Source organism: Cucurbita pepo, chromosome 1 (assembly GCF_057944985.1).
Source record: "Cucurbita pepo subsp. pepo isolate OVF chromosome 1, ASM5794498v1, whole genome shotgun sequence".
NCBI lineage: Eukaryota > Viridiplantae > Streptophyta > Magnoliopsida > Cucurbitales > Cucurbitaceae > Cucurbita > Cucurbita pepo.
Genome location: NC_141798.1, coordinates 2,066,113 through 2,081,704, shown reverse-complemented (window position 1 = coordinate 2,081,704; position 15,592 = coordinate 2,066,113). Strand labels below are relative to the sequence as shown.

General features: G+C 38.2%; 2 protein-coding genes and 2 long non-coding RNA genes across 5 annotated transcripts; 2 read left to right on the top strand and 2 right to left on the bottom strand.

Annotated features, from left to right (window-relative positions):
- The first annotated feature begins 600 nt into the window (after positions 1-600).
- LOC111809613 (uncharacterized) lies at positions 601-4,403 on the top strand. The gene is made up of 3 exons (XR_002817256.2): positions 601-1,085; positions 2,585-2,749; positions 3,856-4,403. It is a non-coding gene; the product is annotated as an uncharacterized LOC111809613 (long non-coding RNA).
- Positions 4,304-9,423, bottom strand: LOC111809595 (Protein kinase superfamily protein). Of its 2 annotated transcripts, none has more exons than XM_087128393.1 (9): positions 8,947-9,423; positions 8,011-8,562; positions 6,643-6,933; positions 6,248-6,506; positions 6,109-6,161; positions 5,442-5,509; positions 5,243-5,332; positions 5,080-5,164; positions 4,304-4,994 (listed from the first exon to the last, which is right to left on the bottom strand). In XM_087128393.1, exons 1-9 carry the CDS (start codon positions 9,017-9,019, stop codon positions 4,432-4,434), a joined length of 2,034 nt encoding a protein of 677 aa, XP_086984519.1. In that variant the 5' UTR covers positions 9,020-9,423; the 3' UTR covers positions 4,304-4,431. The 2 variants fall into 2 exon arrangements, with proteins under 2 accessions (XP_086984519.1, XP_023551716.2); XM_023695948.2 differs by having other exon boundaries at positions 6,643-6,906; positions 8,947-9,416.
- Positions 9,424-11,741: 2,318 nt separating this feature from the next.
- LOC147793763 (uncharacterized) lies at positions 11,742-14,737 on the bottom strand. The gene is made up of 2 exons (XR_015411914.1): positions 14,458-14,737; positions 11,742-13,733 (listed from the first exon to the last, which is right to left on the bottom strand). It is a non-coding gene; the product is annotated as an uncharacterized LOC147793763 (long non-coding RNA).
- On the top strand, positions 11,838-14,440 carry LOC111781612 (PI-PLC X domain-containing protein At5g67130). Its single transcript, XM_087117957.1, is given in 8 exon segments — positions 11,838-11,971; positions 12,058-12,180; positions 12,353-12,490; positions 12,574-12,672; positions 12,789-13,092; positions 13,182-13,405; positions 13,512-13,598; positions 13,895-14,440. Coding segments are annotated over 8 exon segments (1,176 nt in total). The 5' UTR covers positions 11,838-11,881; the 3' UTR covers positions 14,006-14,440.
- Positions 14,738-15,592: the final 855 nt, after the last annotated feature.

The following is a 15,592-nucleotide window of genomic DNA, read 5'->3' as shown; positions in this document are numbered from 1 at the left end:
TATATTTTTCAATTTTGGAGAAAAAAATTGTATTTTTATTTTTCTACTTTTAAGAAATTATTATTTTAGTCCATTTATTTTCATTTTTTTTTAATGATAGTTTATCATGATATTTTAATTACTAAATTTCTTGAAATTAAACTATAAATTTATATTAAAGAATTTTGATAATTTGTGTTTAAATTTTGTAAATATAGACTAAATTGACCGTCTTGGGTCCGCCCATCTCGCCGACTGGTTCGTGTAGAAGAAGTTAGACCTCCGAATTCTTAATCTCCCATTGTAGCTACTATGTCAGATAAACTCGAAATTCCGGTTCTGCCTGAACCAACCACTTTCGACTCACACTCCTCAAAAGAAAGCACCCTTCAACGAGATTCTTTTCTTTCACATTATTTAGCTGCCCCATTTCGGCATCAATTGCAGAAAGCCTGTTGCATCCATAGCCATACGTTGCTAGTACTCAATTTCTTTGATTTGAATTTGGAGAGTAATCTCGAGGTGCACGCACAATTCTGACTACTAAGGCTGCCTGCCTGTATGTAATGAGTTACTTAATGAATTTTGAAATAAAATTAAAAAGGGATTTATTGAATTTATCAGTCGGAGGGTTAAAAAATCGGATAAAAAGCGAACTCCCGGAATTACGAATTTCGAGGGAATTCTAAATCAAATTAAGGAGATTGGAATGGCGGCCATGTTCGTTAATCGAAGAGGATCCAGATCATGGGCCACACCGGAGGAGTTGCCGGTGTCCAGTGGGGTTCCGATACCACCCAACAAAAAAATGGTCAAATGCGATGCTTCTGTTCATTGCTCTCGTGGTCATAGCAGACATTATCTTTCTGTGTCGGCTTGATGTTTCAAAAAATGTAGCCATGGTTGATTCATGGCCCGATTTGTTCTTCCGCTCGCCGCCTTCCCGTGCACTGATCGGTGGAGTTGATGATTCGAATTCCCGGGTATTCGACGGCGATCGGATTTCGGAATTGGGGAGATGTGAGGAGTAGTTGGAGAAAGAAGCCGCCGTGACGTATTCTAGGGATTTCCGGAAGGAGCCTATATTGGTTTCTGGTTCTGATGAGGTTTGTTTCGTTTTTGGATTCCGTATCATGCTTTCAATTGTTGTTTACGTAATGAAATGTTCTCTGTTCTCGTGTTTTATTACAATGCACTGCATCAATACGTTATTTAATATGCTGCATCGATGTAGAAATCCATGTAATGCTGCGCACATTTCGATATCATTTGATATGCAAATTTTCCGCTCCATGATCAGTTTTCGATGAGCTTTATTTCTTATGCGTGGAGAGAGATATCGTGTTTTGTTCTTCTATCAGGAGCTTAGATGTTAGTGCCAAGATAGTTCGTATAAAGCCGTCGATTTTAGCAAAATATCTTTTATAATTAGAAGATCAAATTGAAATTGTGGAGGTCTACATTGAATAAATTAGTTTTCATAAAATCATATGAAGATAGTTATGATTTTGATATTTTTAATTTAAGTCCAACTTTGTTAGCCAACTTAGAATTTACTAGACATCAGGCTATAGCCAGCAAGGAGGCTGAGCTCCGAAGGGGTGGACATGAGGCGATGTGCCAGTAAGGACACTGACTTCAAAGGGGTGAATTTAGTGGGAGTCCCACGTCGATTGGAGAAAGGAACGAGTGCCAGCGAGGACGCCGGGCCCCGAATGGGGATGGATTGTGAGATCCCACATCGGTTGGGGAGAAGAACGAATCACCCTTTATAAGGGTGTGGAAACCTCTCCCTAACAGACACGTTTTAAAAACCTTGAGGGAAAGCCTAAAGACGACAATATCTACTAGCGGTAGGCTTGAGGCATTTCAGTTTGTGGGCAGATGCTTGGCCGGAATTGAACCTGAATGTGCAAAACCATGAGACTATGAACTGAGCTAAAGGGAGTTGCTGGCTAGCATTGGGAAAGGGCAAAATCTTTCTTTAGTTTATGACTCTGGACAAAATGAAAACGAATAAGAATCCGATAACGAGATCCTTTCACATCCTCGTCCCCTCTTTGCAAGTTCCAACCATTTATATTTTACTTCTCTGGGTTGGAATGCCATTCATAAACATTTTACGCCTCTCATGATGCTTGCCTATGAACATTGTGAATCTCTTCATTCAACTCCTTGAAGGCTCTCGCTTCTCGAGGAAGTTTGGTAACATTTGGTAAAATACCCTCCTTAAGCACATGTGATCGTCAAAAAACAATAGATTTTCAAGGACAAATGTGAGGATACTTTAAAATGACTTTCTTTGATATTTTAAATCACCCAAAAAAGTTATTTGTTCATCTTCTATTTGTTCGTTCATTGTGTTTGAAGGCCTCATGAAAATGAAAGGGAAATTTTTTTTATACCATGCAAAAGTTATCTCCATCTTCCTGCTATTGATATATTAGAAGTTATGAATTTATGTACAAACTTCGGGGTGACATCTAACCATATTCTTGTTGAGATTGATTTCTTGATGACTTAAAGCTCTAAAATCCCAATTTGCGTATATTTTTGCAGCAAAAAAAAAAACATCTAAAGCCTTTTAGTTAATTGTTCTCTATAGGGGAGGAAATCTTGTGCTATAGGATGTGAATTTAAGGTGAATCCAAGTAGATATTCCGATGCTGCGTTTGGTTTAGATCACCAGGGTGGAATGCCTTCAATTCTTCAATCCATGGAATCAACTCTATATTTTGCAGAGAACAATATTGTCCAGGCACCACGGTGGGTAAGAACAATCTCTTATCTTACCATTATGCTATTTGGAGTACAAAACTTCCCCTTCTTAGCAAGAACATATTTAATGCTTATTTTTAGTTTTTCATTTAACACCGAGGCAATAAAATATTTGGGCGTAAGTGTCATGTATGATTACAAAAACCATGCATGGTTTGCTTGTTTTTCCACAGTCAATCTGAATAAAATACCCAAAAAACTTAACTAGTAGAGGAAGACTGCCAGTTCCATTTGTCTATGCAGAAAAGAAAGGGCTTAAAAGGAAGGCTGTCAGAAGAGCTATATGTTTTGGGTTGAGAAATTGGGGGGTTGTAAAGGTTTCGTGGGCTGTTATGCAAAGTTGGTTGCAATGGGGTTATGGTGATTTGCTGAAAGTTTGTTGGGTGAGGTAGTCACTAAAGCCGAAAGGGAGAGGTGGGAAGGAGGAGGGTTAGTTAGAGAGAGGAATGTGAAAAGGAGTCCGAACCTTTGAAAGCTTGGGAAATGAGAAAACGAATCTTAGTTACAAGGAGATGTGGGTATAGTGCAAAATGGAAATGCAGGATGGTAGGAAGATCGAATTATATGGAAGATAAGCTAGAGTTGGATGAGGGAATGCAGAGGGCAAGTTATCCATGATGGAGAGAAACTTCAAGGTCCTCACGGAAGGGGTTCAATAGTTGGTATGAGTGCACAAATTGTAAGAGAACTATAATGGTAGAAGTCTATGTAGTCCCGAACTAGTCGTATACAAGAGTTTACCCATGAGGAGAAGAGTACAAGGAAGGTAAGGGAGGCGCTCTGCGAATGCATGTTTTGTAGGCTAGTGATCTGATGTATCAAGAGCATAGCGATTTAATCGCTTAGAGGCTAGGAAGCTTTAAAAGCTTGTTCAATTTTAAGGGGGTAACATTGATATGTTTTCTGTGGTTTGATGAATGGAAAACTATCAACAGTACAATATTGGCAGCCATTTCTTCCTTTTTTCGACACTCTTTTACAGCTCTAATTGTAGCTGTGTTTGTTCAAGTGAAAAGTAAGATCCATGGTTTTCCTAATCAATCAATCACCATATTATCCTCAGAATTCTCTAACATAGGCTTTGATGCTTTTCTGTAGGAATGGTTATAGTATAGTAATGACCACCAGTCTCTTATCAGATGTACCTTTTGGATACTTCTCCTGGGCCGAGTACGATATCATGGCTCCAGTGCAGGCAAAGAATGAGAGTGCCCTTGCAGCTGCTTTCACTTTTGCAGTTGGGTTGACACAGAGGCAAGCTTTATATACCTTAAGATTTCAAGGGGATTCTGATCTCAGAAAACATGTGGAAGATAACCCATGTGCCAAATTTGAAGCCATTTTCATATAGTTTGATCTGAAGGTCGCTTTATTTCATGTTTTCGACTCGAATAGGCAGCCACAAACCCTTTGTAAATGTTCTGTTGATTGTAAAGAGGAAATTCACATGGCTTCTTGGAGTCCTTACCTGATACTTTAAACCCGCCCTTTGCCTGGTCTCGACTCCTCCCGGCTAAGTACTTTCAATCTAGCAGGCTAGATTACATGATCTTTGAATAGGCAAATATAATACTAAATATTTCAGTCCTTTCAGGAATTTTGGTTTGGCACAAACCATGAATGTGGAAATGAAAGAAGTTTCAATCCGTCTGTTCTCTTTTAAATTTTTGTTTCCTAAAACAATTGATCTGTGACAGAGAAAATATTGGGAGGAGATTGTGGTGAACCGGTTTCAAGCAAAAAGCTTCTACTACAATATGACTTTGTTGTGCTTGATGAAGATGCAAGATACCTTCCTTCTCCACTGTGAAAAATCACATCACTTCTATGCCCTTTTCTCCTGCTCATGCTCTGCCTTCCTTCACTCCCTCCATATTCTTCTTCTTCATCAACAGCTTCCACCAGCTCTTGATGCACCGGGTCCGAACTCTCGTACAATACTCGAAGCACCTGCTTAATTGACGGCCTTACCCTGCCTTCTCCCTCGGTGCACCATCTCACAATCGACACGACTGTGTGGAGTTGTTCTAAGTCGAAACAACTCTTGATCCTTGGATCTACTAGTTCCGATATCCTTGAATCTGGAACCATGTACACCTGAGACCATTCTACTAAATTCTTACCATCTTGTATAGCACGTCTGCCAGTAACTATTTCCAAAAGTAGCACGCCGTAGCTGTATATATCACTTTTCTCGGTAAGCTCTTGCGTGATAACATACTCGGGATCCATATAACCTGAAATTCATTAGCATTGAGATATTGCTAGCATAAGAAACGATGATATTCAAACATAAGTTGAAGAACTCGTCTTCTTCCAAACCTGGCGTTCCACAGATGTCGGTGTTTACAGGTTCAAAGAAAATAGAACCGCCCTCTGAAGCATGCGCAAGGCCGAAATCTGCAATCTGAAAGAAGAAACAGAATAATAAGAAGTTAAGGCATTTGGGTCTGCAGTTTGTTACCAAATGAACTTCTGATGTTACCTTAGCAACAAAGTTCTCATCCAGTAAAATGTTGCTGGACTTAATGTCTCTATGGCATAGTGGGGGATCACAATAATAATGAAGGTACTCCTGCGGAGGACAAGTTCAAGTCACTAAAAACGTTGCAAAAAGACAGCTTTTGATGGTTAAGCTAGTAGTTCATTAGCTCTTGATGGGAACAAGAGTATCAGCACACTACCAGAGCATTGGCGACATCGATGGCAATTTGTATTCTCGTCTGCCAACTTAGAGGCGTCCTGCCAGGACCTGCACGAGCGTAAGAATGCGTTTACTTATACACTGATTCAAGGGAAGATGATAAAAAGAAGCTCTTTCATTTGACCCAAAAACTTGACTAAGCATAAAGGGCTACCAAAATCATATTAATCCAAAAACTTGACTAAGCATGCTTAAGCCCATTATATATGCCGTCAGCCTCACGGTTTTAAAACGCGTTGCTTGGGAGAGGTTTCCATACCCTTATAAATAAAGAGTTTCTCTAGCCGATAATGTCCTTATAAGGGTATGGAAACCTCTCCCTAACAGACATGTTTTAAAACCGTGAGGATTAAAATCGTGAGGATGAACATGTTTTAACGGGCTAAAGTGGACAATATTTGCTAGTAGTGGGCTTGGACTGTTACGAGTGGTATCAGAGCCAGACACCGAGGAGTGTGCCAGCGAGGACGTTAGGCCCCTAAGGGGATGGTTTGTGAGATCCCATATTAGTTGGAGAGGGGAACAAAATATTCCTTATAATGGTGTGGAAACCTCTCCCTTGTAGACGAATTTTAAAACCGTGAGGTTAATGGCGATACATAACAGACTAAAGCGGATATAATCTACTAGCAGTGAAACTAACATACCATGAAGATGATCCTTCAAGCTTCCGTTAGTCATATACTCGTACACAAGAAACCTACCAAGGAAAAAACAAGTAGCATTTCATATTGTTGGCACATGATCTTAAAGGCCCCGAAAAAAGTTAAACACTTCGTGAATTACCGTTCATGCTTATCAACACAAAAGCCTCTTAAAGCAACAAGGTGTCTGTGATGTAATCTTGCGAGCAGCTCGATTTCTCGGCCAAATTCATCCTCCCCCTGCTCGGAGACTTTGTTCATCCTCTTCACAGCTACCACTAAGTCATCACTGAATTGAGCTTTATAAACGGTTCCATATCCTCCTTGTCCAATTGTTGTACTAAAACTATCTGTTGCCTTCTTGATCTCTTTATAGCTGAACTTTTTAAACGTAGAAGGTCCTGCACGAGATGTCAAGTGCAACACAGGGCATAAAACACAAAAGAGAAAGAACAGGAAGATTATTTGAACATGTATGCTGCCAAGGCTAAGCAAAGAACTTGAAAAACCTATAGAACTGCAACCAAATCACCCCACCTTCCTGATACTTTTTGACGGGACGAGAAGGTAAGAATTTCGACGATTTGCCATCTGCCATATCAGAATCCTTTAGCTCTCTGTTTTTCCTTCGAATCAGCACGATCAAGACGACCAGAATCAATATGGAAGACACGGTCACCGCAATGCCAATACCCGCCACTAATGTTAGATGGTAGGAATGACGTTTATGACTTTTATTGTCGGAAACACCTGGTATCGTTGGCCCCGGACTTGCAGCAGCTGATGGACTTGGGGCAATATCTGGGGTAGCAAAAGAAAGGGATGGAGCTGAAGAGAGCATGAAGTTTAAATCACTCTATAATCTAAGTTGGAGAAGAGGAACTTGAGAAAAAGTAATTATTCACTCCATCTTCAGAGGTTGCTAAAAATATATGCTTACATAAACTTTACAACTAACTGGTGCATAATCGTATCCCCATAACAATGTTTAACAACATAGTGCAAAACTAGGGAGCAGATGGCATAGAATAACATACATTGTGCAAATGAGAGTGTAATGGCCCAAGCCTACCGCTAGCAGATATTATCCTCTTTGAACTTTTCCTCCCGAGCTTCCCCTCAAGGTTCTAAAAAGCGTCTGCTAGGGAGAGGTTTCCACACCCTTGTAAGGAATGTTTCGTTCCCCTCTCCAACCAATATGGGATCTCACAATCTACCCCTCCCCTCTCCAACCAATATGGGATCTCACAATCTACCCCTTTTGGGGGCATACCCTTATAAGAAAGGTTTCGTTCCCCTCTCCAACCAACATGGGATCTCACAATCCACCATTTTTGGGGGCCCAACGTCCCTACTGGCACATCATTTAATGTCTGGCTCTGATACCATTTGTAATAGTCGAAACCCACCGCTAGTAGATATTGTCCTCTTTGGGTTTTCCCTTCCAGGCTTTCCCTCAAGGTTTTAAAACGCACATTCTAGAGAGATGTTTCCACACCCTTATAAGGAATGTTTCGTTCCCCTCTCCAACCAATGTGGGATCTCACAATCACCCCTCTTGGAGACTATTGTCCCCGTTGGCACACCATTTGGTGCTTGGCTCTGATATCATTTGTAATGGTCCAAGCCCACCACTAGCAGATATTGTCTTCTTTGGGCTTTCCCTTTCGAGCTACCCCTCAACGTTTTAAAACACGTCTTCTAGGGAGAGATTTCTACACCCTTATATGGAATATTTCGTTCCCCTCTCTAATCAATGTGGGATCTCACAGATCGTAAGAAATAGCAAAAAGAAACACCTAGCCGTGCAAACGAAGAAGTTTGGACCCTTGCCTATCCTTGCCTATGAGGCTCTACAAAAAGAACCTAATCCAATTTCCCATTTGCATTTTTGTACATCCATACCTGGAGGCTTGTCAAGACCTTGAACTCCAAAGAAGCATGTTGCAAGATCAACGACTGAAGCAGTATCAAGATGGCTAGCAAGTGCAACAAACGTCGCGTCGCGACAAGTATTTAACGTTATATTGTCTTCTCTTCCAATCAGATTACGTAGATACAAAATCCCAGCATTGATACACTTCCTGCAAACACTTTCCTCCAAGAGAGGCAATTCACAATTGTCACTAACATTTGAGAAACTTGGAGATTCCAGCATTTGTTCGACAGTTTCTCGACCTCTACACGCGTAATTCACTGTAATCTTTGTCCCAACCCCACAGAAACCAGTGGCATTTCTAGGAACTCCATACAGTTCCATAGTTGCAAACAATGATTGCAGGCAAATGTTAGACAAGTTTGAAGAAACTCCTAGTTCACCAGTCACATTAGCAAGCTGAGCAACAGAAACTGCAACAAATGCATTGATATAGCGGCAGCATTTCCCTCTCTCATTGGGGTTAGAACAAATAGAAGCAGCTAAAGTAAAGTTTGATCCACTCAAGTTCAAGGGACAATCTGTGAAAGTTTCAGAACATTAAGGAATTATAAGCCAACCATTTGAACATAACATTTGCTCCTGAAAAATCCTGAAATATGTTCATCGTAACACCAAAGATCAACAAGAGAACCAAATCAAGCTCATGCTCCAGCAAAGACAATGGCGCATTTAAGAACAAAAACGAGACCTACCCATTTAACCCTGAATCATTTTATCGCTGTTCATAGTGTTCTAAGAAGACTAAAACCCCATTTCCACAAACACCATTTCCACCAAAAACTCCCACTAGATCAGAGAAATAAACTCCAGAAAAGAAATCACAGAGAAAATGGAAGATCAATCAACAGAGACAGAGACGAGTTTCGTTTGAATATTCAATCAAATGCGACAAAGAGACTAACCCGCCATTGTTTCTTGAAGAAACAGAAGAAACCCCATTAGAAACAAAGCTCTACTCACTGCGATCGCCGCCATAGTGAAGGCAGAGACCCTTAGTCGTCGTCGGAGCTAGCGAAGAAGCCAATGGCGCCAAGGAACGGCGGCCGTTTTAGCACATTTTTAAGAAGCTTTAAAAGGGGAGAGAGTGAGGAACTAAGCAATGGTTCAAGCGCGTGAGGAAATGCCACTAACAATTATAAAAAGCGAAAAAAAATGGAAATCAAAATTTGGGTATAGGAAAAAGAAGATTAGAGTAGCAAAGTTGAGTCAAAAAGACAGCGTTGAGTACCAAATTCATCATAGTTTGTTCAATTTATGATTGTTAGCTTCAAAAGTCACCAATTTAAGAACAATGACGCCAAAAAAACGCCAACCAAACAATCTTCTGAGTGCATTTATTAGCAAAATACGAAACTGTAGACATAATTTCGGTTTCATATTCAATTATTGAAACTTTACATTCAATTAGTGGCTTTAATAATCGTATGAAACTGTAGTTTAAAACCCAGATTTAGAACAATTAGAATCTTAAACATTCCAAGAGAAAAGTGGATAAAGACAAATTATCCTAAAGTTCTTCTTTTTCTTCTTTTCTTTTCTTTTTTACACTCATGAATGTAAAGGAAAATCTAGAATTCTTAAAATCTTATCTGAAGAATCTCTTCAAAAAGGGTCCTCTTAATTATTAAGTTCATCATTATTAATTATTGCGTCAAATTATTTGTTAATGCTTGGAGTTGAAGTTGGAAGCTGAAAACATAAACATCTGAGAAGAAGAAGATAGAATAATTGAGGAACAGAGTGTGCAGCAAAGACAAATCAAATGGGTCAAAAATAGTTTGATGATGTGAGACAAGAGAGAAAAAGAACCAACTTTGTATATCCCTTTCATTTTTCTCTCTCTCTCTCCTAATTATTCTCTCTCCTCATTATTCAACAACATTATCACAATCTTGTTCTTTCTCCAATTAAAATTTTTAAATTTGTCTCGTTGGAGAGAAACTAAGTTTACTTAAAAAGGGTGTGAAAACCTTTACTTAATAAACACGTTTTTAAATCGTGAGGTTAATAGCAATGGATAACGGGCTAAACTTGATAATACTACTAGTAGTGAGCTTGAACTATTACAAATGGTATCATAGTCAAACGGAGGTAAATTGTAAGATCTCACATCGATTGAAGAGGGGAACGAAGTATTCCTGATAATGGTGTGGAAACCTCACTCTAATAGACGCGTTTTAAAACTGCGAGGCTGATAACGATACATAGCAGGTTAAAACAAACAATATCTGCTAGAGGTAGACTTAAACTGTCTGTCAATATTTAAAATCTTGTCCCATCAAGGTGAATGTTACATGTTAGATTATAAAAATTAAACTTAAACCAAATACCAAACCAAAACATAAACTCCGTGCTTCAATCTCTTAAATCTTACTATAGTTACTTAAAAAAAAAAATTAGACCCATTAATGTATGCATCCCTAACAACTTTATATTGATTTATAATTAGAGTAGCATCAACTAAAATTAAATTGACGGAAAATTATAGGATTTCTTATATAGATGTATTAATTGACTAAAATTTATATGCATTCTTGAACCTCGTAATTTCTAATTTTTTTTTTAAATATTTTTTAAAAATGTTTAAATCGTCCGAATGAATGGCCCAAACTTATGAGGCCCAGTAAGCAAAAGGCCGAACTTACAAAAGCCCATTAACAGAATTTATACTTAAGGCCCATCAAATATAACTCAACTAGATGTTTCCAAGAAATCTTCACAAAAACATGTAGAAATGACTCGGGATGGTCGATGAGGATAGTTTTTACTCTTAAAAGCGAAAAATGAGTGCTAGCAAGAAATGGGTGCTCTGATTATGTCGCAGGAGAATGACAGGAATATCAGCTACCGAATCTAAATTATGAATCTTAGTCCAAATCTTAGACATAGCCAGATATTCGAATATTCGCATATTGTTAAATGAAAAAAAAAATGTATATAAAAAATAAACTTTTAAAAGTAGAATTAGGTAAATTAATAAATAAAATACTAATTATCATTTCAATAATTTCAATAACAATAATCTAACAAGCATTAGACAAACTCCAATAATTCATAAACAGGGTGCCGTTTGCTTACGGATAACAATTAATATTTCTTCCAAGGAAACTCTTTTAGTTTCATTTTCGGACACGAAATATATTGTTTTTAATAACCTTTTTGTTTTCTTTTCTATGGCCATATCTTTTTAGACTAAATAAAATCCAAACCAACATTTAAAAACTCAAAAAAATTATTGAAATGCTTATTTTCATTCAATTTAACTAAAAAATTAAATATTTCTTTAATATATATGAAAACTGTTATAAACAAAGTAGGAGAAACTTATCATAATTTTTAAAATTAAAAAAAAAATCAAATAATTATCAAACGCACTATAAATAATTTATAAAAATAAAAAATAAAAAAAAAAAAAAAAAAAAAAAAAAAAAAAAACTTATATACCTGTCTTGCCGTTGTCCTTATAAAAAAAAAACGGAAAATTTACCGGCATTAAATATATATATATATATATATATATATATATATATATATATATATATAATTTTAGTGTGTTAAGAAGTTCAAGATTATTAGTTGGCACTACCACTCAACAAGGAAACATTTTATTTAAGGAATTATTTTTCAAAAAATTTCAAATAAGGAAGTATTTTTCAATTTTTTAAAAAAATACTACAATGAATAAATTTCTTTATTAAAAAAAAAAGTGCAGGTAAGGCGTGACAGAGAGTGGAGTAAATACCTGTAAGCCTCTGCGCGCCATATTGAGTCCATTACATCGCAGCCTCAGCCTCCTCTGTTTACAGGAACTCGCCTTCCATCGCTCGCCTCCACCTCATGGCTCCTCCTGGTTTCTCCCGGAGATTACTTCTGGCGGCGACTCTGTTTCCCATTATCTTCCTCTTCCACTCTTCTTCAGCTCGCAAGGTTCGAACACCCATTTCGTTTCTTTTCCTTTTTTCCAGACTCTGGGATTTTCAGCTGCATTTGTTTGGGCTTCTCTGTTTTTGCAGGAGGGTGGGACGTGTCTTTTTAATGGTAACTGCGACGCCGGCTTGCATTGCCAGACTTGCATTGCCAACGGCAATATCCGGCCGCGTTGCACTCGAATCCAGCCGATCAGTCCAATTTCAAAGGTCTGTGTTGAAAATGAAAAGCTCTGATAACACGTTCTAATACTATGTTTTAAGGACTTTTATCCAACTTATGTTTCTCATTCTTAACACGATATCAGAGCTTATCACAGCTTTTCATTCTTAACCGGATGTAGCTATAATGATTCGGGTTATTTTTGAACTTTTGGAGCAGGTGAATGATCTTCCATTTAATAAATACACATGGTTGACGACCCACAATTCATTCGCCATATTAGGGGCGAAGTCTGAAACTGGGACTCCGATTCTTGCTCCTACCAATCAACAGGGCTCCATTACTAGCCAGCTCAATGTACGTTACTGCCTTTCCGTTTCTGCTTATTGATTATTCATAACTTCTAAGCCTCTGTACTACGAAACCTTTTCATTTTGCAGAATGGAGTCAGAGGATTTATGCTTGATACGTATGACTTTCGAAACGATATATGGTTATGTCACTCATTCGAAGGCCAATGCCACGACTTTACAGCTTTCGTAAGTGTCCAATTTGTAGACTGCCATTCTGTGTTCTGAATATTGCCTCAATATGCCATTCTTTCTCCTTGTTTATGATATCTTGAACAAGTTCGTGCAAAACTTTGAATGCCCAGCAACCAGCCATTGAGGTTCTGAAAGAGTTCCAAGCATTTCTTGGAGCAAACCCTTCTGAAATCGTCACCATTATCATCGAAGACTATGTCACGGCACCAAACGGACTAACTAATGTGTTTGCTGCTGCTGGTCTGAAACAATTCTGGTTCCCAGTATCAAGTATGCCTAAGAATGGTGGAGATTGGCCCACTGTTAGTGACATGATCCAGAAAAACCAACGCTTGCTTGTTTTTACTTCCAAAGCAGCAAAAGAAGCCTCTGAAGGAATTGCATACGTATGGAATTACATGGTAGAGAACCAATGTAAGGTCATTTCTTAATTCACCAAACCGAATAAAGCTTCCTGAATCCAAAATCCAATAGCTTTTCTTATAGATTCAATCCTTCTACAGATGGCGATGAAGGAATGAAAGCAGGTTCGTGCCCAAACCGAGGAGAATCAACACCGATGAACACAATTTCAAGGTCACTCGTAATCGTAAATTTCTTCAGAAGTGCTTCAAATTTCCCTGCAGCTTGCAGGGACAACTCAGCACCATTACTCAACATGGTGAACACTTGCTATAATGCAGCAGGAAAAAGATGGCCTAACTTCATTGCTGTTGACTTCTACAAGGTAATCAAGCACAAAACTAAGCCAACAAAATCAGTTGCTTCAAATTCCTTTGAAACTTATCAATGATATAGACTAAACATAGTTCAATTTGGAATGTATATCTCAGAGAAGTGACGGGGGAGGAGCTCCAGAAGCCGTTGATGTATCGAACGGTCAGTCTATTTGTGGATGTCCAACCATTTCCAATTGCAAGGTTAGCCATTACTACTGAAAATCAGTATAGGAACTCATTCTTGCCATCGTAAGAGTATCTCTTTGACACAATCTATGAGCACATGCTGAAAGTGACTCTCTGTTTACTTCAACATCTACCCAATTCTTGCATATCCTATAAGAACAAAAGCCAAGATTCTGACAGATTAGATTGAATCTAAAATGGAAACAATGGCAATTATGACTAAAAAATGGTCTACATAACCAGAATGGGTGAGAAGAATTTATTTCTTTAACACAGAAGCTGTCTAAAATTTTGATGAACGAACGATGCAGGGAAATATGACATTTGGGGCTTGTGAGTAACCTGAGGCGATTGGCGCAGCCATAGAAATGGAAACAGTTGTGGTGAATCAAATTGCAGATGAGCTCAATTGTTTGGTTTGATAGGCGCACTACTTGCAGCATGAGCAGTCATTCTCCTCTCACTCAGGAATTTCATGAGTAGCATCTCTATTTAAGTCAGTATTGTATTTGATTGTGTTTTAAAGTGTGTAAATCCCAACTCCTTATACTAGGGCTGTATGGAATCTCAGCGAACGAGAGAATTCCATTCATAACCTAATTTAAGGGATCTTTCAATCACTTTTTCTTTTCCATCAAGAACAGTTTATGAAACTTATAGAATCCCGAATTTAGAGTATCCGACTTTCATGCAATTTACAGGAATGAACAAGAAATCAATATTTCAGTACTATTTCTTGTAATGATCTTATATATCATATTAACAATCCATTCAGGTTGTTTTCAAACTTATCTCAGAGGATTTGAACCTATCGAAAAGGAAAGCTGGCCATGATCGAGCCGAGGCATACCAGGAACATTTATAACTATCTTACCTTGCAGGATTTCGGCAATTCATAGCGGTTCGAACCTGCCGACTGGTTCTCCATCTCTTCCTCCTCCTTGCAATGACCTACATTGTCGCCGGAAACTACACCGTTCTGAAGATCTGGAACGCCAGGAGCTACTCCCTCGCCCAAATTTCGAACGCCGGCAAACATTCCCCGCGTCCACAACAACCTCTCGATTCCTTGCGCAAATCTAGAGCGACGATAGCATCTCCTTCCTCCAACAAATAATTTTTTTCCCCTTCAATTTTCGAAATTACCACGTAAGATAATCATGACATAAATTTATTATTATTATTATTATTATTATTATTATTTTGCGTATAAATTAATTTTAAATTACAATCTCTATAAATTAATTTTTTTTCTTTTATTTGGTATTTACTAGTTATGTAACAATGCTTCTCGTAAAGTATTACGCTATACCGAGCCCTTTTAAATGATCTCTTATGGCATTTCCAGCCTACTAAATTGGTTTCGTGGCTCTAAAATCAAACTATACCGAGCCCTTTTAAATGATCTCTTATGGCATTCCCAGCCTACTAAGTTGGTTTCGTGACTCGTCTTCTTGTCATCTAAAAGTCAGTCAAATAGGGCGACCCTTGTCTAATAGAGGTATGCCCGATTTTTTCGGACTAGACAGAGATTGTAACGAGCCAGATCCACCGTTAGCAGATATTGTTCTATTTGGGCTTTCCTTTTCGGACTTCCCTTCAAGGCTTTAACGTCTGCTCGGAGAAGGTTTATATACCCTTATAAATGGTGGTTTGTTCTCCTCCCCAACTAATGTGGGACATCACAGAAACCGACCCTATTGTGCAAACCTACTCTTCAAGTGTTTATTCAACCATAAAAAATGCATGAAAGCAACAAATAATTCAGCACCCATCCAAGCAATAAATTGGTCAATGGACAACCAAATCAAGCAAAATCGTGATCTCTTCATTATTGTTATTATTATTATTATTACGAATGAATCAAATTTCAAATAAATATTTATTTAGAATCTCAACATTAGAACAATTTACTCTGTAGCCTTATCAATGTTCCCGTCATACGCCTTGTAAGTTCAAGTACCATCTAAACAGAAAACAAATGTAGTATCATACTAGCAATGATACTT